Genomic DNA, 24,824 nt, shown 5'->3' on the forward strand with positions numbered 1-24,824 from the left:
TCAAGAAATTCCCCATAATTTAATGGAACCTGAAGGTTCATTACTGTGTTCACAAGAGCTTGTCACTGGCCTGTTACCTGAATCCAGACCACAACACTTCAACATATTTCTCTGACATCCATTTTAATATTATCTTCCCACTTACGTTTAGGTCTTCCCAGCGGTCTCTTTTGTTCTGATTTGCCCACCTAAATCCGGTATCCCATATGTGACCTGACCATCTAAATCCTTCTTTACTCGATCAGTCTAATTATATTTGACAAAAAGTACAACAAAGAAGGTCCTCATTATGCAACTTTGACCAGTGTCATAGTAATTCATCCCTCTTAGGTGTAAATATTATCCTCCTCAGCACCCTGTTCTGAAAAACACTCGATCTGCGTCTTCCCGTTGGTGTCAGAGATCAATTGTTACACCTGTACATAACTACAGGTAAAGTATTATATTGTGGATCTTAAAATTTATGTTTTTAGACAGGCGATGAAAAGGCACAAAGTTGTGAATTGAATGGCAGCAGAAATTACCCAAATTGAAGGTGAATTTTTAGTGTCACTCCAAAATACTGAAATTCGCCACACACGTATGTTCTGATTTTGCCCTGCTTTCATGCTCTATGGTTCAAGATCAGGAATGACGTGTGATGTTGAAGGCTTGCAGTGTGTGTGTGTGTAGAGGAGCATGGAAGATGTCAGGAAGCACTGACGTCGAACAGCATGTTTGTGGATTGAAGAAGGAAAGAAACAGTGAGAGGTGAAGATTTAATTAGAGAAGAAAGAGATAATGAAATGATGGAGTAGGTAGGAAGAGTGAAAAGAGAAAACAAAAGGATGAGAGCAAAAGAAAATAGATTATAACGAAAATAGTATAAGATGGAAAATGATAGAAAATGACAGAAAATGATATAAAATGTTGAAAAATTATGCAAAAGAGTTTTTTATTTTTCTTATTTTTTTGAGAGTTTTTCCCCCCCCACACACCCCATGCATTTAATTTTTGTTGATATTGCTGTGCTGCTGTTGCTGCTGCTGCTGCTGTTTAAATCTGAAAACATTGGATACATGGGGATTTGAACACAGAACACACATCATTATACACTACAACCTTAACCACTAGGCTACAAAGCTGTTGGCAGTTCACCGTTTAAAACTCCCTCATATCTTACATTGTGTAAGAGTTGCCTTGGAGTACATTATGAGGCAGATTGAAGCAGCAACTGGGCAGAGTCTCTGGTAGTCTAGTGGTTAAGACATGAGACTGTTAAGTTTAGGGTTCCAAGTGTTGGTGGTTCAAATCCACCAGCCTGCAATAGATTTATTTTTTTATTAAAACTCCCTCATATCTTACATTGTGTGAGAGTTGCCTTGGAGTACATTATGAGGCAGATTGAAGCGACAACTGGGCAGAGTCTCTGGTAGTCTAGTGGTTAAGACATGAGACTGTTAAGTTTAGGGTTCCAAGTGTCGGTGGTTCAAATCCACCAGCCTGCAATAGACTTTTTATTAATATAAGTTTTAAAACATGAGTAAGACACTCGACCAACCCCCCCCGAAGGGGGGGGTTGGTCGAGTGTCTTACTCATGTTTTAAAAACTTCACCAACCCCCCCCGAAGGGGGGGGTTGGTCAAGTTTTTATAATGCAACCAACCCCCCCCGAAGGGGGGGGTTGGTTTAGTATCTTACTCAAGTTTTTTAAAATTTTGAGTGACCTTGACCTTGAGCGAGTAGTACCCAACTCAAGTTTTCAAAATTTAAAATTTTGAGTGACCTTGACCTTGACCTTGACCTTGAACGAGTAGTACCCAACTCAAGTTTCCAAAATTAAAAATTTTGAGTGACCTTGACCTTGACCTTGACCCAAGGTCAAGGTCAAGGTCACTCAAAATTTTAAATTTTAGAAACTTGAGTTGGGTACTACTCGCTCAAGGTCAAGGTCAAGGTCACTCAAAATTTTAAAAAACTTGAGTAAGATACTAAACCAACCCCCCCCTTCGGGGGGGGTTGGTTTAGTATCTTACTCAAGTTTTTATAATGCAACCAACCCCCCCCTTCGGGGGGGGTTGGTTGCATTATAAAAACTTGACCAACCCCCCCCTTTGGGGGGGGTTGGTCAAGTTTTTAAAACATGAGTAAGACACTCGACCAACCCCCCCCGAAGGGGGGGGTTGGTCGAGTGTCTTACTCATGTTTTAAAACTTATATTAATAAAAAGTCTATTGCAGGCTGGTGGATTTGAACCACCGACACTTGGAACCCTAAACTTAACAGTCTCATGTCTTAACCACTAGACTACCAGAGACTCTGCCCAGTTGTCGCTTCAATCTGCCTCATAATGTACTCCAAGGCAACTCTCACACAATGTAAGATATGAGGGAGTTTTAATAAAAAAATAAATCTATTGCAGGCTGGTGGATTTGAACCACCAACACTTGGAACCCTAAACTTAACAGTCTCATGTCTTAACCACTAGACTACCAGAGACTCTGCCCAGTTGCCGCTTCAATCTGCCTCATAATGTACTCCAAGGCAACTCTTACACAATGTAAGATATGAGGGAGTTTTAAACGGTGAACTGCCAACAGCTTCGTAGCCTAGTGGTTAAGGTTGTAGTGTATAATGATGTGTGTTCTGTGTTCAAATCCCCATGTATCCAATGTTTTCAGATTTAAACAGCAGCAGCAGCAGCAACAGCAGCACAGCAATATCAACAAAAATTAAATGCATGGGGTGTGTGGGGGGGGAATAACTCTCAAAAAAATAAGAAAAATAAAAAACTCTTTTGCATAATTTTTCAACATTTTATATCATTTTCTGTCATTTTCTATCATTTTCCATCTTATACTATTTTCGTTATAATCTATTTTCTTTTGCTCTCATCCTTTTGTTTTCTCTTTTCACTCTTCCTACCTACTCCATCATTTCATTATCTCTTTCTTCTCTAATTAAATCTTCACCTCTCACTGTTTCTTTCCTTCTTCAATCCACAAACATGCTGTTCGACGTCAGTGCTTCCTGACATCTTCCATGCTCCTCTACACACACACACACTGCAAGCCTTCAACATCACACGTCATTCCTGATCTTGAACCATAGAGCATGAAAGCAGGGCAAAATCAGAACATACGTGTGTGGCGAATTTCAGTATTTTGGAGTGACACTAAAAATTCACCTTCAATTTGGGTAATTTCTGCTGCCATTCAATTCACAACTTTGTGCCTTTTCATCGCCTGTCTAAAAACATAAATTTTAAGATCCACAATATAATACTTTACCTGTAGTTATGTACAGGTGTAACAATTGATCTCTGACACCAACGGGAAGACGCAGATCGAGTGTTTTTCAGAACAGGGTGCTGAGGAGGATAATATTTACACCTAAGAGGGATGAATTACTATGACACTGGTCAAAGTTGCATAATGAGGACCTTCTTTGTTGTACTTTTTGTCAAATATAATTAGACTGATCGAGTAAAGAAGGATTTAGATGGTCAGGTCACATATGGGATACCGGATTTAGGTGGGCAAATCAGAACAAAAGAGACCGCTGGGAAGACCTAAACGTAAGTGGGAAGATAATATTAAAATGGATGTCAGAGAAATATGTTGAAGTGTTGTGGTCTGGATTCAGGTAACAGGCCAGTGACAAGCTCTTGTGAACACAGTAATGAACCTTCAGGTTCCATTAAATTATGGGGAATTTCTTGAGTGCCTGAGAAACTTAACTGCTCGCTTCTCAGAAGGTCCCGGGCTCCATGAATTAATTAAGGTTACAACTCCTGCTTCTTTCTCTGTTCTTTTCCATTTTTAATTCCTAAGAGCATTCAATTTACATGTTTTCACATACAAAACTCTTTTACTTTTTGTACTTCTTAATATATACATAAGCAAAAGTTCAGCACTTTTCAATTCTCATCTGAACCAACACATCTTAGACAGTTTCTGAATACGCATTCTGAACTCATATTCCTCAGCGTTCTTTGTAATGTCATACATATAAAAAAAATTATTCTTCACTAAAAAGCACACACACACCCCCTGATATCTTTTCCATCACTTCAAGTAATTTACAACGGTGAAGGCTGGAGAAACTTACTCCTCTTAACTTTGACTAACCCCTAATCTCAACTCACAAAATCCCTAGGCACAAAACTGTTCATGTACAAAGGCAGAAATGGCACAGTGAAAACTCTTTAATTGCTATTTGACATTAATTAGTTTACTGCTGAAAAATTGTTTCAAAACTGATACCCAGAACAATTGGGAAAGCGCCCTAACGTCTCTCTCTCTCTCTCTCTCTATACGTAGCATACTTTCTTAATGCCATTCATTCTCTACTATATTCTACTCTACTTATCAGACATCACATCTCATTTAATTGTTATTCAGTACCTACCTTCCCAAATGTACTTCACTTCAAGGGAGCAATATTTTTTATTTGCCACCTACAAAAGGACAGATTTTTAGGATACGTTGCACGACTCTTACCACATTACACTTCAACATCAAACAACAATGCTGTAACAATGAACATTACAAGGCATTTCAAAGTTTACGCTTGGCACAATACTAAACATACAACAATTATGCATTACAGACTCATATTAAAATCACTGAAACATGTTTACATATTTACAGCCTACTACATCTTTGTTAACAAACTTCCTTAATGCCATTCATTCTGCATAATATTCCAATCTGTGTATCCATCATCATTTCCCATTTATTTTGTATTCATTACATATCACTTTCTCTTTCTTCCCTCACATCATCAAATGCAGTGCACTTCAAGTGAGCAATTGTTGTCATTCATCACTAATATAAGGACAGAACTTTAGGATAGGTTGCATAACTCTCACCACACTAAACCTGAGATTCAGAATGGCAGTGCCGTAACAATGGGCACTACAAGAAATTTCAAAGTTTCTTCTCAAACCCCAGCAGCACATGTACATTGCAGACTACAATTAGAAACTCTGAAACATTTACATACTTACTGCCATACAGGTTCCCCTACTTCAATGCCTTATGTCAGGATTAAAAAGAAGGCAATTTATGCCACCTCCAGGATGAGACGGTTACATTCCTGGCAAACAAGGTACTACAAAATTCTTGTGATTAACATACAGATAGTCTCATTTTGTGCTGAATTACACATCAAAACATCAGCAATATTTAATCTCACTGTTGGCTATACACATTTTCACAAGTAGCAGTACAAACCAGCACATAAGTGACACACACATTTCAAAATAAATACAGAAACACCATCTTTTTAAAATACATTATACAGGGCCAAGTTCCTAACTCTTTACACAAGCAAAACACATTACATCGCTTTATACACATTGTAACATGAAACACCAGTATCAGTAAGTTATTCCAGATACAGGAAATTATTACAGACAATACACTTATACATCATTTTCGTATTACGCCAAATTCAGTCACATATCACCCACCTCAGCTTACAGAAAACATATTTGTACATAAGTCATTTTGACCGTTACAGCAAATTGATTCCCATATCACCCATCTTCATTTATGAAGAACAAAGTGAACATGAGCGATTGCTTAATATAATGGAGCAGCTCAGCTTCATACTCTTCATGGAGCAAGTTGAAAGAGCAACATCAAAATGTCTTCTTGGGATATAAGATATCTCTTCACCAGAACGCACAACTGGCAGCTGAAACAATCCGGCAAGAAACAACGGCAGTTTTCAAAATCAAATACAAACGCTTCTTATCGCAAAGGTAACGTGTATCGCGCTCAACGTAGCATAGGCACGGATTAAGGTATACAAATCGCATTACCCATCTGCAGGATCACCGCGACATCTTTCCAAAACAAACTCATCCGCACAAAGTGCCCAACACAATCCAGAAGCGCAATACGTCCTTTCTCAACATGCACTTCGATGCTCGTGTGCGAGAGTACTTCAAGCCCCCCACAAAACAATTTCTTCAGAATTTCAATAAATACATTCTAGCACAAATTTCAGAGTACACAAAACTGCAGAAATATAAATATTGTTTCAGTTTATCAATAGCAAATGGCACATTCGTAATTTATGTTCACACATGATCTACCTACACACAACCAACAATTCTGCATCATGCAATTTAAATTAGCACAAATCAGCAACATGCTACTCACTGCTACTTCAACTGCATGCACTACTACTACACCAATAAACTAAATTCACGCAGAAATGGTCACAGCAAGAAAGACTTCATCAGTTACTCTTAGCCACATAAAACAATCCATGAATTATATTTCTTGATATGCAATCATGAAACTGATGACTTACTCAACACGGTTGTGTAACTTTTTGATTAAAACTTTGCTGGTCTGTAGGTCCTTAAGTAATTACTTCTTCTCATTCAACATTTTCAGTTGCTTCAAACACATATATGGAATTTTATGACATAATGGCCGGTCCCTATCAAAGTGGAAACGATTACAAACGAGGCAGTGATTACGTCATTCAATGTAGTGTAATGGCATTTCAACCAGAGACCTATTAAAACCATTAAATTAACGAACAGCCCTCTTCCAGGCCACTGTGTAGTTCAAATACTAATATTCTCTAATCATGCAAGCATCAAATTAAAATATAAATATCGCTTTACAACACCTACTGCAGAATGATGAATGCTAACATCACGTCCATATAGTAAGGACAGTAATAATATAATTGGGCAACACCAAAATAATTCAAGACTATGTTTGATGAATGTGCAACATAAATCAGTTTCCTGAACACACAAAGTCCATTAAACAACTAAGAAATACTATTGTCAAAAAAGTAAGTATCCTAAAATTAATGTAATGATGTAGACGATATGTTTAAGATTTATCTCCATATTAAACTTCGCGTGTCTACCCTCAATATTTCATTATTTGTCACTGTCAAACACCTAAAATTAAAAACTTTTTAATCATCAGTCACTTCAATGTATTAAATTCCACAAGAAATTTATTATTATTATTATTATTAAGTGTTCTGTCTTACGACAGGTCCATTGCTCTGCCCAAACAGAGCTCTCCAGTTGTCCCTATTCTCGGCTTCTCGCTTTAATTCCTGGAACGTCATCTTCTTTCCTTGTTTAAGGTCGTTGGTTAGCTGTATCAATCTTCTTCCTAGTCCTCTCTTTCCTTCAACCTGGCCTTCGGTGATATCACTCAGTAATCCATTCCTTCTCATAATATGTCCCAGCCAGTTAGCTTTTTACCAGATGAAAATTGCAATGGTTTCAATAATCTGTTAAAACTACAAGTTGCGAGTTTACAACCTTATCAGTTGTAAAAGGTTGAGAAGTACAAGATACGCGCCATGCCTAATGGCTAATTGTCCATGAAAATTGGTGAATTCATTTGACTCCTGCAAGAGGGACAAACGCAGACTTTGCGGTGAACATGTAAGCCTCCTTTGTTTCTTTTCTGTGCCTGTAAGGAATGTGAGCTAACACGATACCAGTAATTGAGGGGATAGAATGAAATCTCAGGATACACATAAACACTACAATGTCACATACCACAATATGTAGCTCAGTCACAAGCTGGACCACCAGTTTCATTCCCTCCAGAAGCGTGACCCATTTCACTTCTTACCAAAAGCTTCTTCTCAGGGCAAGTTGGTTAGGGCCTGCAGCTGACCCCTCAACTCCAAGTTGCGCAGGAGTAAAGAATGTCTCATCTTCAACGTCAGACGAACAGGCAATTATGTTCCTCCAAAATGTTTGCAGACTTCATGAATGGTTTAACACAACACATAAAACCACCACATGACACAAAATCAGGGCTCAATTCTTGCACCCAAGCTGTGACACTTGGCCTTCACTTCTCTTTCACATCACAGATTATATTCTTCAGTCATTCACCCGTTGTCCACTTGCATTATGCCCTGAACGTTGACTACCTGCCATTGGACAGCTTGGTCAGCACTCATCTTTTTCTGCCCCGTTACATCCGCGATGTCTGAACCATAGACAACTTGAAGTGCCCAATATGCAACTGCTGCCACCATGCCTCACACCCATAGGAACTCCACGACTGCACGAACCACATCTCGAGACGATGTTTCAAGGTGGGTGGCCCTTCTGTGTGGACACTGTCCCTGGAATTAGGAACATTTATGCAGGAAATTCTTCTTTGTGCATTGTATTATATAAAATATTGGTAAAAGATAGCTTGCCGGTGAAAATTCCAATATCAGAAACTTCTACAGCCATGACTAAAGGAGAACAAATATAATAATTAATCCAAGTACCTTAGAAGATATTATGAACATTATTAGTGAAAATTATTTCGATTATTTATGGTGTATGTATCAGTTTCATGAAACATATGCAAATACAGCAATAGGATTAGTAATATTAAAATTCCTTCTTGGTCTTCCTCCATTATTTCCTCGTGGTGGAAACCAACCCAACACTTCGTTCACACATAGTTCAGACAAGTCTGTAACACACCAGTTATTTTGACTTTATACCAGAACAAACAGAGTAGCTAAACTAATACCCTTTCTCTGATCACACGCTTTTGAATTTTATCTCGTATTGGTAGCAGTACTGATCTTAAGAGAAGGCAATTTTAGTTCTAAACACTTGAACTCAGTCATTAATGCAGGAGATGCAACAAGAATACACATTTATGTCCTATGTTTCTCCTTATGATACTAGAAATACACATGAATGTCAGGTGTAACAAAGTTATTCCTGCATTTATTTTAGGATGGATGTCACCTAAAAACATCTTCAATAACTACACAACCTTCATTGATACACTACATTTTGTATGAACCGGGGATAATACCAGTAATTATTCATGATGCAATGATGCATGAACCTACTCATGAGACGCTGTCGAGATGGGTAGCCGTGTTCTGCCGACTCTGTCCCTGAAATTTAAAACAGAGAAAACAATCTGAGAAATTGAAAGCATTGCTATTAAAAACTATTTTAATTATTCATCAAATATTATTAAATTTCATGAAACATTCAAAAGTAGCATGTGCTCATTAATATTAAAATTCTCCACCCATCCACTGACCTTCCAGTCGTCTCCCTGCCACTATCCTGGACCTCTTCTATCCCTCCATCTCTTGATGGTCTTCCTGGTAGCAAACAACCCAGCACCTCCTTCAGACATACATTGGATATGTCTGTAACATATCAATTGGTTTGTCTCCATGAACGGAATTTTTCAAAACTAATTCCTCTCCTCTTATTACAGGCTTTGGGATTTTGTCTTCACTTGAAACTTTGGCTGATCATCAAGAAAGCAATTTTAACTTATTACACTTACTCCTAACTACTTGAATGTGTCCTTCATTCAGGAGACAAGACAAAAATACTTGTGGCACTAGAAATAAAGCATCCTTTCATCAGACCATTGAATGGTGAGTATACCAAACATTTTTGTAAGTTTCAAACTTTTCTTTGTAGCTAAACTGAGTTTATTGATACCCTACATTTGATAAGAATTTCGTATACTAAAAGAATGTCTCCTAAAGTTAAATCACAGGCTTAAGTGAATTCTATACATTACCCACGTACTGTCTCACTTTCTATGCCTTTTGTGGTTGCTACGGCATTTGAGTAGCTGATTTTGAAAGACTGCCTCTGGAAGAAAAAATTTAATTCATCACAATATGTCCTTTACACACAGGAACACTACCTAAGGTGGTAATCTGAACTCATGCTTTGAAAACGGCCCAAGGGGAATAAAATGCGAATAGTACTAATTTAGGACCACCTACAAAAATGATCTACCACGCGATCTATACTTTCTTCACACATCCTGCTTCAAAAGCTCCCACTGACTCCAAAGGCTTTCAAATTCTTGGGGGGGGGGGGGGGGGGGGGGGGGGGGCTCATTGCAGAAACAAATCCACTTCATGTTCCTCTATGCACACTCACCAGTCATTTCTGATTGATTGCCTCTTCCTAGCAGACAGGCCCCACCATCATTCGCAAATACCCATCAACATGGCCTGATGTCGGAAGCCCTGAAATACTTTCAAAACAGCCCCAAGCAAAGAATATGTCCTGTGTGTGTCAATACAGCAGCTTTACTATGACAGCTTGGAGCACAAAAAATATAAAATGCACAAAAATTACAAATAACAAGACAACATCAAAATGTAGTACACTCAATGTAAATAAGGGAACATTTTCATAGTAAGAATATAATTAATATCAATTTTACTCTCTATCACATTTAATTAACACGGAATTACAGAAGCAAGAAATGCAATATGAACATGCAATGAATATACCATATCAAAATATTGGAATATAAACAACAATACATTAAAAAAAGTACACAGTTAAATAAGCAATACATACAACAAATTTGAATACATATTTATGTACACAACAGCAGAACACAGAATTCCCAGAAAGCAAAGGATGTTTGCACTGAAACACACGAACACAAGAATTAGATCAGGATTCTTTGACGCCTGTTAGTAACAAGTACTGTAACCTCTCTTCTCCAGTATCTCATGGCTCCCTGAAACATCAAAGCTCCTGCATAACATTCTGGAACAAAAATTACACTCGTCACAGAAATCAACCCACTTCGTATTCCACCAGGCATGCTCATTTTCCTGCCACTTCAGACAGGTTGCCTTGGAAATGCCAATAAATGTGACCGGCCTATGAGGGAACTCCTGAAATCAAGGTTTTAAAACACTCCCAGACAAACATATCTCGTGTGCATCGAGATACTAGCCTTAAGATGAAACTAGTGTTATAATTGGCATGAAATAATACAACAGAATCAGCACACAAATATCAAATTCACAACTAAGGAGGAAAAACATCGAAATGAAGTACACTCAACATATACAAGTAATATAAATAAGCCAAGCATTTGCATTGTAAGAATATAATTAATGTCAATTTTAATTAATTTTACTTTGTATCACAATTAATGGGGAATTAGAGAAGCAAGAAATGCAATACGAACATACAACGAATAAACCATAACAAGATATTAGAATTGATATAATAAGTGTACAAATAACAGCACAATAAATAAGACGTACAACAAATTTGAATACATATTTATGTACACAACAGCAGAACACAGAATTCCCAGAAAGCAAATGATAATGGCCCAATGGCATGTTTGCACTGAAACACATGAACACAAGAATTAGATCAGGATTTTTTGACGCCTGTTAGTAACAAGTACTGTAACCTCTCTTCTCTAGTATTTCATGGCTCCCTGAAACTTCAAAGATCCTGCATAACATTCTGGAACAAAAATTACACTCATCACAGAAATCAACCCATTTCGTATTCCACCAGGCATGCTCATTTTCCTGCCACTTCAGAATGGTTGCCTTGGAAACGCCGATAAATGTGGCCGGCCTGTGAGGAAACTCCTGAAATCAAAGTTTTAAAACACTCCCAGACAAACATATCTCGTGTGCATCGAGATATTAGCCTTAAGATGAAACTAGTGTTACATTTGGCATGAAATAATACAACAGACTCAGCACACGCATATCAAATTCACAAAAAAATAAGAAAAACATCAAAATGAAGTACACTCAATGTAAATAAGGAAACATTTTCATAGTAAGAATATAATTAATATCAATTTTACTCTGTACCATATTTAATTAACAGGGAATTAAAGAAGCAAGAAATGCAATATGAACATACAATAAATATACCATATCAAAATATTGGAATTTAAACGACAATACACGTAAAAAGAACACAGTTAAATAAACAATACATGCAACAAAATATACAACAAATTTGAATACATATTTATGTACACAACAGCAGAACACAGAATTCTCAGAAAGCAAAGGATAATGGCCCCATGGGATGTTTGCACTGAAACACATGAACACAAGAATTAGATCAGGATTCTTTGATGCCTGTTAGTAACAAGTACTGTAACCTCTCTTCTCCAGTATCTCATGGCTCCCTGAAACTTCAAAGCTCCTGCATAACATTCTGGAACAAAAATTACACTCATCACAGAAATCAACCCATTTCGTATTCCACCAGGCATGCTCATTTCCCTCTCAATTCAGATTGGTTGCCTCTTCCCAGCAGATGGAAATTTATCAACAGGCAGATGTCGTACAAATTATTTATCTGCAATGGACACATAGAAAATTGTATTTTATGAACAATTAACAGGAAGTTTAATCAATTTTATACAATTCAACAGTGAACAAACATGACAAAAATTCAATATGAACACATACATCAGTGCAACAGATAGGACAATTAAAAAAAAATAAATTAAAACAGCATCACATGTAGACCGTACATATTAACTCAATGGCATAAATAAGATGTGTACAAACATAACCTTCAATAATTATCTGTACTTTAACAGCTATAGAAGAGCACAGCACTTGGGAAAAAAACAAATAAAATGTCATGTAAAATGCTATGCAGCGTACACACAACACATACAAGTGGAATTATCTATAATTAAGAGCATGTATCAATCAACAAATAGGCCAATTCAGAAACATTAAAATAACATCACATAGGCTGCATGCATAAACAACAGAATTGCATAAAAAACATACACAGCAGCAGAACACATATTTTCAGTTGGAGAAAAGCACAATAATTAGTAATTAAAGAAAGCAAACAATGGCGCATGTGGACTGAAGCATGTAATATAATGTAAATAAATGGGCATGGGCTTCAAGTGACCATTAACTGATCTTTTGTGCTTCCTTTTCTTCTAACCTACCAGTAGCCCCCAGCCACATCAAAGCACAGCACAGCACCCTACCTGGCGAGATCTCATGATAATCCTTCGATTTTGCTAAATGACTGACAAATGTCAAAATCCTCAAAAGCTCTTCATTAAAGAGCTTTCATTGGTGGCCTCCCTGTAGACCCCTGGTCTCTGAGACCCTGGGTCTATCTAGAGGATTATCCCCTTTAATTGGGGTATTGCTCTTTGACCTGGGCCTTGTAAGCACCCTGGTCAGAGCCTCCTTAAACTTAGGTAGTGTCATGTACCCCAGTTTTCATATGCTCCTGGTACCATCTTGGCTTTCTCTGGCATTCCAGACACGCAGTCTGTGCCAAATGTTGCCTGTCGTCCAGAAGGCCACAAGGCTTTATCACATTCTTCCATGGGTCTGCTGCAAATGCCAGCTCTCTGTGGTGGTATGCCAGAAATACTGACTCCCTGCTGAGAATGACCAGCTTTAAAATGGAGACTCCATGTCACAGAATTTTTCTGGTAGTTTTCTGACAACTGCTGGGCTTCTGCCTCCGGTTGTCTTTTAAACTTTCCCAGGCTGGCTGATACTGAGAGCAAACTAAGGTGGTATGCTGGATCCCAGTGCCCTGAAGGGATGATTTGTGCCATGCAGCCCTCAGCATGATACCTCACACCTTGGCTTCGGTGGACCAGAGCCCTGTTAGCCGTCTGAGGACGTTACCCCCCTCCGCGACGTGGACGCCAAGGGTTGGATTTTGGAGGGGACTAAAGCATGTAAAAAACCAATATTAATCCTGGCTTCTTTGAAGTCTATAAAAAGCTTAATACTGTTACTGATTTTGTCCAATACTTCATGATTCCTTCCACGTCCATGGCTCCATAATCAGAACACATGCAGGTGGTAAATCAGTTCTACTATAACGTGACAGCATTCCCCTTGAAACATCTCTATTTGTGGACTTCTCTAGTGGCCCTCTGCCACGTGTTGGGTCGCGTCACGAAAAATGTTCCCAAATATTTCCATCGCGTTGAATCCAAACAACACGAGTCATTGTCAGAACTGACGGTATTTACATTCATCTGCCTTTATTTCTCAACCAACATCCTTATTGCGTCTTGCACAGCTTTTGTGATCGTCTCTTTTACTGGACCTGCCTTTTCGCTCTGCAATACAGGCCGGAACCCCGTTCAATTCCAGTTTCCTCTCGGATTTTGTTCGCATATATTCTAAAGCAAGATTTAAAAGCAGTGGCAATGAAACATGTTCTAGTCTCAGACTATTCTGAATAGGAAACTCATCACGCAATTTATGATTTTTCGGGACATTTTTAACAAACCCAACAAGTTTAATCGGTACGGTATACCACATTTCACCCTCAGGGGCTCACATCTTGTGAGTACGGGAAGCGGCACTCCCGAGGTACCTGGTCTACCCTGTCCCCAGGGGATATAATTGGTCTCCCCAGGGGATATAAATTCGGGGACTTGGCCCTCCAGGTTGGGGGTTGGGCGTGGGGCTGACAACACCACCCTGGAAAAAGTAATCCTGTTGAGAATCACCCAAAAATGGGGCGGTCCAGGTCTGTAATAGGCTGTAGAACCCGTGATGATGATGATACCACATTTCATGAAAATATTGTACAATACGTTTCCTCAGAACTACAGCATTTCCTTACGCCAGCTGCCCCATTGCAACACAATCTCTCGCCTAATTAGACGATTAACTTCGACTACGTCGAAATTCGTGCTGACGACCACCGATAATCTTTTTGTATAGTTAAACGTCTTATTACTCGATAGTCACAAGTTTATTCGCGTCTTTTTAAAGAGATGCAATTAAATTATGCTATTTACACTACACAGCAATTATTTCTTATTCGAATTATAATTTAGGTGATCGCTCAATGCTTATTTCTACCTCACGTTTGTATTAGTTCTGCCGCAATTTGATCAATACCCTTTCATATTTCCGACAATCGCCAACTTAAAACAACTATATTCATTTACTAGTGGGTATTTGCAACGTCACCAACCACATGCAGATTTAATGAAGTGCATTTTATAATTACTCAAAATATTGCGGTAATCTACGAATAGATTGCATTCTTTACTCAACTACTTCTAAATCAGCATGTTTCTACACACCTCTCTGTTGCTCTAAGACCATTAATTGCATAATTAACTAAACGTTATAAAAATCACAAACAGTATTAAAAAATAATGATAAAACAAGACTACACTGAAACGTCTTTAGAGTTGAAAATAATTTACTCGAAACTAACAAATAGAGGCCATAGTAAAGTATTAGCAGCATTTAACAAAAAAAAAAACACTACGAAAAAGAGAAACATTTCCTTACTTACCAGAAACTGCGTTGCCTGCACCGGTGCCAAGAGCAGAATGAAGAACCAGACCTCTAAAAAAATGACGGTAAACCGGTCTAACAAGAACGGGGTTGAAAGTCGTTTTTGTTCTTGACGGGGGCGGAAGGAAAAAGGGGGTAGGGACCAAAGGTTAGCAAAACAGAAGGAATGACAATGCACAGGGTGAATGTAAAGTCTCGCTACCCCAAATAAATGTTTCTGTATTATCAACAATGAATAACTTCGCCCTCGAAGCCGAGAGACAATAATCCGCGTCGTATTTTCAACGTTTCGACAAATAATGCAGTCGTCAGCTTCAGGATGGATGTATTTGGGGGGCTATGTCTTTTTCTAGCGTTATAAGAATAGCAGTGCTGTTTTATAAACAAGAACACGATGCCTTCCTCACAGACGTTGATAGATGACCTCTTATCATCATAACCCAGAAGACCGCGTAAATGGAAGATCATGCCTGAAATTCTTAAAGACTTCCAAGAGCGGGCCCACACCGATAAAATGGCAAATTATTAAGATGGCTCTTTTGGGATGTTGCGCCGTGTAGTCTGGTGGACGTTCTGTCTTCTTTATACCAGCCGCCATGAGAACCTGAAAGCTCACCCATGACATTATGTTTTACCCTGGGATTGCGGGACTTTGTATGCAGCCTGTAGAACACGATCGAGCACAGCGGCTGGTAGGCAGAGGTCATACGGCATATACACGCTTCGACACACCTGGGGAAAATGGGGACTTGTTTTCTTTCTTTGTTTTTCGTGAACGACTTATGTGGCCGGAGTCGAAAGGGGCTGCATTGTTTTACATAAATTTAACAAATGGTGTGACCACAGAAAACACGCATCATCATCATCATCATCTGCAGACTAAGCTAAACAACATCATCTTGGGTAATCAGCAGCGTCAGATGCTTACACGAAGAGACCAACGTTTCTGGAACCATCTCTGCCCCCTTCATGTTACATCGGAACTCTAATGATAGGGTCAGTAATATATGGAGCTGCAGTTCACTTGTCTTTACGTTAGTTCATGTCTTTGCCAACAGACGGCGAAGCAGGTCACCTAGCTTTGTTATGAAACATGACGTTTAGACAATGACAAGATAAACATTGAATCCATGTAGTAAACGTGGAATGGTCTATACCAGAGGTTCGCAAATTGTGGGGCGAGAGTGGTTTTCTGGGTGGTGGTGTTGTTTGTATGAACTTATGAAGCTGACCTTTGTTTAAGTGTTTTCTCGTCTGTATAAAATGACGTGAAAATTTTGTAAGATAATATTTACATTACTCAGTGATCTGGATCTGTGAAAAATGTCTGCCAATACAAATTTGTGTTCACTGTAACGTTTCAAACATAAGTTCAAGGTTTCACACCAGAACTCTATAACATACATTAAATGAAATAAATAAATAAAAGATTTATGGTCTGTCATATCAATGGTTTATTTTATGATGCTTTTTCAATTGTTTAGTTGCTTAGACTGTATAGCATCAAATGATAGGGTGATTAGTGAACAATGAATTGAAAGGGGTGTAGAATGAAGCTGTATGTGACCTACTTTAAGGTATATTCACACACCACCTGCCTGCGAGGATTGAGGAAAACCACAAAAGCCTGTGAGGATATACAGTCTTCAGGCTGAGATTTGAACCCTGGATCCCTAAAATATGAAGTAGGAGTGCTACTCTCTCAACTGAGATGTCCATACTCTACCACCACATTAAATTTCATTTACCTAAATAAAAATTTTAATCAGTTACTGTAAAAAAATTAAAATAGCTGTAAATTAAGCATTATTGCTATGCTAACACTATATTCCACATAAAAAATTATATATATTTTTAAATCTGTCGCTTACAATTAATTTGAAAACACTCTAAACTTGTATTCAGAAGGTACCTGGTTAAAACTTGGTGGAACTGCTGGCTATCTTTATTGTGGTTTTAATGGCTTCCCTCCATCTATATTGCTGAATATCAGAATACTATACTGAAACGGGCCCTAACTGTTTCCATCCAATACTACTTGCTCACCATGATTCATAATCTCATCTCTATTTTCATACTACTTGTCCTTTGCAACCGAAACACTGTTTTAAATAATATAATAAATCCTAATGGCATACAGTTTAACATTGAAATGAAGTTAATTAAAAATAAGTTAAATTAATAAAAATAGTACAGATTTCAAAGACTCTTAGTGCCCATTTAGTACACCATGCTGAACATGGAAATTTCTGAACAGAACCACATAAGGGTTAAAGACAATCTTGAGTATGAATATGTCTGAACAACTGTTCTACTTGAAAAATGCTTGAAATAAGGCTCAGACACTGACATAAGCAGATTACATAATGAAATTATTAAAAAGACACTGAATTCTTCTGACAATATTTTAAACCCTGAGAAATTATTGTTGAAATATTGTATTCAGACATCATTGCTTGGAAGATGACTATATTTGTTTTATAAATACAGTAACTTTGATATTATAAATTCCCTTCCCATAGAAACAGAATATTTCGGTACGTATCAATTCTATAAAAAACAAAACCAAACGTTTAAATACCTAAGAGATCAGGACTGTTATAAAATGTAACAACTGATATGCAGTTAGTCATGTGACTAGACAGGCTTGTTTTCAAGACTAATATATTCCATAATGGTTTTACGATGATTAAAACTAAACCCAAACAGTTTATTCCACTTTTGTTCTCACTTGTCTAACAATTCGTCACTTATTCAAACACTATCACCACTATCAATATCAGACAAACTCAGCAATTGATACTGTAGCATTTAATAACCCATCAATTTAGTGTCTACTTTGGCATGAACACTCTTTCAAGCTACCTGGTGTATTCTACAGTCAGTGCAGTTTACAGGTGGGAGAAGTTAAATTGCATTTCAGAAACATTCTTCAGAAAGTAAAATGAAAAATAAAATTACACCTTTTATTACAATCACAATGATACTGCTTTTAACAAGGCAGTTTAATAAATAGTTTATACTGACTAATAAAATATATAAAGAGTAAAGAAATTTTAAAGTCAAATGTAAATTATATTGCTGTCAGAAAATATTTTCCTGTAAAGTATATACATAACCCATAATGAAGAAGTTATGGTCAAGCACACAACTTTTATGTTTCACAACTGCACTAAGGGATCTTTGCAAAGATGTAAAATACGTTTACTATGCGCCAATTTGATATCTACCATCATGTTGTTTTAGACAATCATGATTTAATATAATCACCATTTCAAGGAGATAGTGCAGAGTGGATTAACAACTGAAAGAGGTTTAGGAAATATGTACAAACGATATGATTCTTTTCCTGATCGGAAACAAACCGCGAGCCATCCCCGACAGAGTGACCGTCTACAAATTTTGCACCATATTTAATGTTATGCCATTCAAAATGTAATGTGTGTGTGTGTATATATATATACAAACAGTAAAACCTCGCTGATTCAGAATAACTGCAAAGTTCTGTCTAAACTAGTGAAAAAAGCCAGTTCATAAAATTTATTTATTATAGAAAAATGAAGTTTTCTCATGAAGATATAAATTTTAAATCGTTCTTTCCAATGTCTGAAAAATCTGAATTCATGGGGTTTTACTATATGTCTGCCCATATATATTATATCTAAATATATTTATTATATACATTTTCCATTTTACTTTTTTTATAGCACATAGTTTTTTTTCAGAATCCACAATTCTTATATCAAAGTATAATAGTATCCAACATGCCGAAGGAATGATCTCACTAAAGGATAATTCCAATAAAATACTTTTCGCCGAATACAATTATTAGCACAGTGGGTCCACACAAAGGCAAAGATTTAATTTCCTGTATTCAAAATGAAAACACTATTTTCCAGTATCCCATTTCATTCATATTAGTAAGTAAAACTAGTGTTATATACATTGTCAGTTTGTTACCTTTAAACCCACATGGATAGATATAACAGGTAGCATCAATGAAGTCTCAATTACAGTAACAAGTTTGTTTCATTCTTCGGTCAGGCAGTGTTTCTTTGCAAAGGACAAAATGTTAAATTCATTATCCTTGCATTTTAACTTGGGAAATTATTGAAAAATACACACTAGCATACACTTCAGAAACTTGTTCCATCAGACTGAAAATTTGTGTCCAGTAGAATTCTTAATGTTGTTCCTGCCTTCTTTGTGCTTACACTGTGTAAAAGTAGGGTGTTGGCAACACAGCTCACTTCTACACAGTACCAGAACCCAAAAAATACAGAATCAATGTTAAGTACGATCATTGTCAAAACTTAAAATCTGTAGAATTCAGTTTCTTGCAAAACTTTCTGGAATAACAGCCATTAATTATAAATTTGAACATGCAATTTAATAACCCAATAAATGTGGTTTTGAAGAACACGTGTTTCACTTTATACAGTGAGATGAGACACAATAAAAACAGAATGGTTTGTTACTCACTGGAAACAGGAGGCAGCTTGCAAATCCTACCTCATCCAACACTGGCACAGCTGAAAATCTCTTTCCATTATTTAAATGATACAATATTGTGATATTACATTACAAATAAATGAAACAGATATAATTTAATATACAACTTTTATTCTATGCCTGATTCAGAATTCAGATACTGATTTTTCTTTAAATAACATCTTTACATGAAGTCATATGAAAACTGTTAAAGGTTCAGTGTTGAATGTATTAGGACTGTCTGGCAAAAGACGGTAAAGTAAAATAAGTTATTGCATTTTTTTTAGCAATGGACCCTCAACCCATTAGAGTTTCCTTTAAATGCCATGCTACTTGCATCGAACATCCATTTCAATGGCAGGGTCAGAGCAGGTAACAAATGCGATGCTTTAACCTTTATCATATGCAAACAGGGAGTTTAAGATCCTGCACCACACACTTGCTGGCTGGACATTAACTCTAGGATTTAATGGGCATTATGCCACTGTAATACATGGGCATCTGGACTGAGTGTACGCTGTGCCACACAGCCACTAAAAGTTAACAAGAACATGATCTCTGTTTGTGGTGTAACTTACATTTACATTACAGCTGCCCATGAGTACAGCCTGATATATTACACTCCACTGGGTTAAGGTTAATTTAAGGACAAGTTTTACTTATGTAATCATGTACTGTAAACGTTAATCTGAACAGAGAAACGCAGGCGTTACCCTTAATGAAATAAATTTGTAATGAAATCATGAAACATTTGAGAATGCAAAGTGTGCTCAATAACTTATCTTTTCAAACCATTCTGCAGATACCAGTTCATTTTAATGAGCAAATATTTCACACTGGTTTTTATTACCCCTTGTATTCATAAAGTATCCCATTAATTGTCACAGTTTATTTAGCATCCAGAAAAAAGAAATAGAAACATAGAAAGGATTGACTCGGGGTTTGAAGAGGGAGACCGTCGTTTCCATTTGGCACGATCACGTTAAAATTAAACAAGATAAAACAGCCATGGTTTCAAAACATTAAGAACTACACAGCAATGGGGGAAATTTGCAACAAGTAATTTACAAACTGACATCTGAAGTAGATGGACTTATCGAATGGCAGAGATTTTTCATATATTTTAAATTCAAGTGAAAAAGACTCTTTTATTATGTGTATCATTGTTTTGGTATCAATCTTAAAATGCTGTAATGTAAAAATCCACAGAGTGTTACTTAATGAATAATGTCAACTACTTTTCAATAACACTTTCAAGAGTGGTATAGTTCTTCTGAATGAAGGCTATTTTTTGTTTACATTCATCAACTCCTTTGTTACCTGCTGAAACAAAACCAACTTCTTATTTTTCCTGCCCTTTCTGTCTGCTTCTAACCTGTAAGGAAGCTATATTCTCTCACATGCTAATTTATTCTGGAGAGATCTCTAGTAAGACCACATACAAGTTCATATCATAATCTCATAAATAATAGTAATAATAAAAAAACACTGTTCTCTCTTGGTATACACTTACACTCAACGCTCATATGTACATTTTAACTTACATATTAGTTTAAAGTAACTGAGCATTTTTTTTAGTATGGAGTTAACTTTCATGTCACTGAAATATTGATCAACAATATTATTTTATTTAAGTTCACTTTCAATAGTTTTTTTCTATATAGAAACAACCAAGTTGGCACACGCTTTCTGTCATTCTTCGATGCTCACACTTCCATATTTAGGCCTCACTTGATTTCAAACGACACTGAGATGCAACTAATAAGGACAATCTATAAACTGTAAAAGTTACCAGTGATGGATTATGATGATTTGTTATTTTTATAATGGTATTTGGCCATAATCAATTTAATGAGGGGGCTGAGTGGTGATGACTTTTATTCTATTTCAGTCTTGTTTAGGGAAGTAAGTTTTATGTGATGGTGTATTGCATTGCTTTCTTACTAAAATCTGTGTTCCATAGCTATACTGTCTTATTGATTTTGTCATAAAACTTTGTTATGTTATACACGGTAGTTTAAAAATTGTAAGAAATAGAAAACAAGATTTTAGCAATACAAGCAAAAAATATGAAGTGCGTGACTACTTCAATAATGGGATTCCAACTCATTACTACCATTTTGATTTGTGAATAAGGAGAAAATATATGAGGAATATGTTAACAGATCTGTAACTCTTCGAAAGATCAAAAACATCAACCATAATGTATAATAAAACATAATTCATAAAAAATGCACAGAAATTATGGCAAGCACACAGTGTACCTTGAATGATGGTGCTGTTAGTCTTAGTTAAAAAATTTGGTACCATTACCAATATAATCTGGGTAGAATGAACTCTGCAACTACTATATTTTATAAAAAAATATATGTTTTTCTGCTAGGCTCACAATAATACAAGGCAGGTAGCAGCTGATTTTCATGGAATTTGCATTATTTGGAGATGAACTTCATGGCATCCCAGCTGTCAGATTTACGAAGCTTTATTTTCCATGGAAGGGAACGTCATCTGGTGACTGAAGATATTTGGCTGCATTAAATGCAATTTTTCTCAGAAGACGTTACAAAATGGTGCTTTGCTTTTCAAGTTGTACCACACTGTGTGTATCATTGTCAAGGTGTTAAATGGTAGCCATGGCTTCTTTTAGACAGATTGTAGCAGGGGCGATCAATAAAAATATTTTTCTTTCATGTGATTTGAAGCTTTGGCAGCGACTGAACTCGATAAAATCTTCTCGGGCAACTGGACACATCAGTTGGTTACACGGAGATAACAACGTTTCAGGAACAATCCGTCTCCATCATCAGGGTTTTGAATTTTTTATTTTTATCATTTAACACAGATGAATATTTCTTACACATTTTGGCATACTTTCAACCTTTACAAACAGGCCTGCTGTATGTCCCCATTCCTTCCCCTGCTTTATGTAAGTCTCAAAAATTTATTTTTCAGCCACATGACAAAAATTCATCACACATAACTTACTTTTTACTGAATGAGTATATGGGATTTAAGCTATTATAAAGATGAGCCATAGATGCTCTTGGATTAACGGTTTGGCAGTGTGACTTTGGCTTTCACGTGAGAGCCGTGTTGTTAACCAATATTTTGGGAAAAACATGCAGTTGCCATTTTCAAGGAGGGTATGAGATAGGGCAAGTTCTGTAGGCTTTATATAGGGCAGGCAGGCTGAGATCAAGAATGAGTAAGAGCTATATCTCCTTTCCCCGTAGATGCCTACACTGCATGCAACTGTACTTTTACTCTTAAAACCTATGGATCAGCTGAAAGCTTCATTCCATGGACTTCACAAATATAACACATTTTGCTTTTACTTTGCTAATAAATGACTGCAATTATTTATGATTCATGGAAATAAACAATTATTTGATAAAAAATTAATACTACATGCTGTAAGTGTAACAATCATTCAGGGTACAACTCATAGCAAGCCATTACATTTCTTAGATAACTGTAACTTAATGTTACAGAAATTACAAATAACAGATAATTAAGTACACTGCAATATGCTTACTCCCTGACAGATATAGTTATTGTGATGGTCATTTGGTATATTTGTGCACACATCATTCTAATTGTGACCACTTTGTTTTTGTAGTGCTCAGCCTGGTCTGTAGCAGTCAGTCAGCTGGCACAGCACACAGAAGGGCCAAAAAATACATTTCTTATCAATATGCTTAAGACTTATAACAGCATCATCTTCATCTTAGACTCGTATTTCAAATGTATTCTGTACCCAATGTACACTTCTCAAGCCCTGTAGATGAAAATATACACAAATACCACTTGGGAGTCTTGCCTTTTAATGAGCTCGCTGAAATGCATTTTGTTTTGGGATGTGGAATGTTGGAAAGGCTGGTGTGTTTCATTTGAGAAGTGTAACACATAGTAAACTGAAGAGTACTTTCCTTATCTACAGTGAAACCTCTATCCATCGTTCCCTGAATGCATCGTCTGTTTTGTTCGGTCCCTGATACGTCCCATATAAAATAATGTTACATTTTCTCGCTTCTATCGTTCCTCGAACTGTCGTTTTATCTCATCAATCGTTCAAAAATCTTAGTCCTGGCCCACAAATTATTTCTCTCCCCCGTCAAAAACGAGCATTGAGGTTTCACTGTATAAGCTGTTGTCTGCACAGGTTCATACCTTATAATCCTCCTCTCATGCAGCTAACTAGAATAGTGTGGGGAAATATGAAATGATGGAAAATACATTCCTTGTGAGCCATTTGTAATGAGTGTTTGTACCCTGGATAGAACATGGGATGATTAAAATTGCATTGGACAGCACCACAATTTATGAAATGACAATAAATCATCCATATATGATCACTCAAACAAACAGCACTCAAGATGACAACAAACTGGATACCTGTGTTCCGAACAGATGAATTTGCGCAGCTATTAATAACTAGCACGATGTGTGTGTTTAAAAAAAATTTTCTACCTACGGATACTCCATGATCAGTGTTTATATTCTGGATAACGTTTAGGGCGTAGAAGGGCGGTCTGCTCTGTCCCTGAAACACTAGATGAAGCAGCTGTTTCCCTGGACGAATCGTTGTCTTCGTCGACCGAATCTTCGCTGGCCGAACGCCTCAGGTGTTCTGTGGATTGGGAGCCAGCAGCAGAAGTCATGGCAGGGGCTGCTGATGATGAGGGACTGGGAGAATCTGGTGAAGATTCGTCTTCACTTTCTGAGGGCGGAGGGGAGGGGTAGTACTCACGCTTTACTGCCCCTCCCCCTGACACCACACTTGATGTTGATGCCATAGAGGGTTTATCTTGCTGCTGCTGCCGTGGACTGGCCCTGTGATGTGAGTGATGGCGCGTGTGATGAACCACTCCACCACGCTCATATGAAGATGACCTGTGCTTGGCAGTCACCGGAAGGGCTTCCTCACTCGCCGACCGGACTAACTGTTGTTGAGCTTGAATAAATTCATCACTAGAAAATAATAATCATAAACAACAACAACAACAACAAAAACAGAGGTTTCTTGCCTTAATTTGGCTTTGTCATGCAAATTCTGTAACATGCAATGACCATACACACGCACATTGTTGCACTAAGTACACTACAACCTGTAATGGGTTTACATCATCTACCTAAAAGCATGCAACTATTTTCTTGTCTCTTCTCATTTTACTTTTGATATATTTTTTCCCATTTCTGTAGTAATATATCCTAATCTCTTTAGAATGTTTCCCACAGGGAGGAAG

General features: G+C 37.1%; 2 protein-coding genes across 8 annotated transcripts in view; both read right to left on the reverse strand.

The window, feature by feature from the left end:
* Positions 1-5,128: 5,128 nt before the first annotated feature.
* LOC110840272 (uncharacterized) lies at positions 5,129-13,471 on the reverse strand. 4 transcript variants are annotated; one of them, XM_087345928.1, is made up of 5 exons: positions 9,920-13,471; positions 9,557-9,622; positions 9,051-9,162; positions 8,851-8,898; positions 5,129-8,115 (listed from the first exon to the last, which is right to left on the reverse strand). In XM_087345928.1, exon 1 carries the CDS (start codon positions 13,368-13,370, stop codon positions 13,008-13,010), a length of 363 nt encoding a protein of 120 aa, XP_087202054.1. In that variant the 5' UTR covers positions 13,371-13,471; the 3' UTR covers positions 5,129-8,115; positions 8,851-8,898; positions 9,051-9,162; positions 9,557-9,622; positions 9,920-13,007. The 4 variants fall into 4 exon arrangements, with proteins under 4 accessions (XP_087202054.1, XP_087202053.1, XP_087202055.1 ...); XM_087345927.1 differs by having other exon boundaries at positions 9,549-9,622; XM_087345929.1 differs by having other exon boundaries at positions 8,814-8,898; positions 9,549-9,622.
* A 5,457-nt stretch (positions 13,472-18,928) lies between these two features.
* The window catches only part of mmd (disintegrin and metalloproteinase domain-containing protein mind-meld), a 587,218-nt gene continuing 581,322 nt past the window's right edge, over positions 18,929-24,824 (reverse strand). For all 4 annotated transcript variants that reach the window (XM_087345919.1, XM_087345918.1, XM_087345916.1 and 1 more), the window contains exon 27: positions 18,929-24,549. In XM_087345919.1, coding sequence (XP_087202045.1) covers positions 24,066-24,549 — 484 coding nt within the window. In that variant the 3' untranslated portion in view covers positions 18,929-24,065. The remainder of the gene's footprint in view (positions 24,550-24,824) is intronic.

This window comes from Zootermopsis nevadensis, unplaced genomic scaffold (assembly GCF_977971745.1).
Source record: "Zootermopsis nevadensis isolate Lab colony 2312 unplaced genomic scaffold, Znev_1.0 Znev_ptg000009l, whole genome shotgun sequence".
Classification (NCBI taxonomy): domain Eukaryota; kingdom Metazoa; phylum Arthropoda; class Insecta; order Blattodea; family Termopsidae; genus Zootermopsis; species Zootermopsis nevadensis.

Bases quoted from the DNA above. Each gene is read 5' to 3' on its own strand.
- LOC110840272 (XM_087345928.1), bottom strand. From the start codon at position 13,370: ATGGCACAAATCATCCCTTCAGGGCACTGGGATCCAGCATACCACCTT.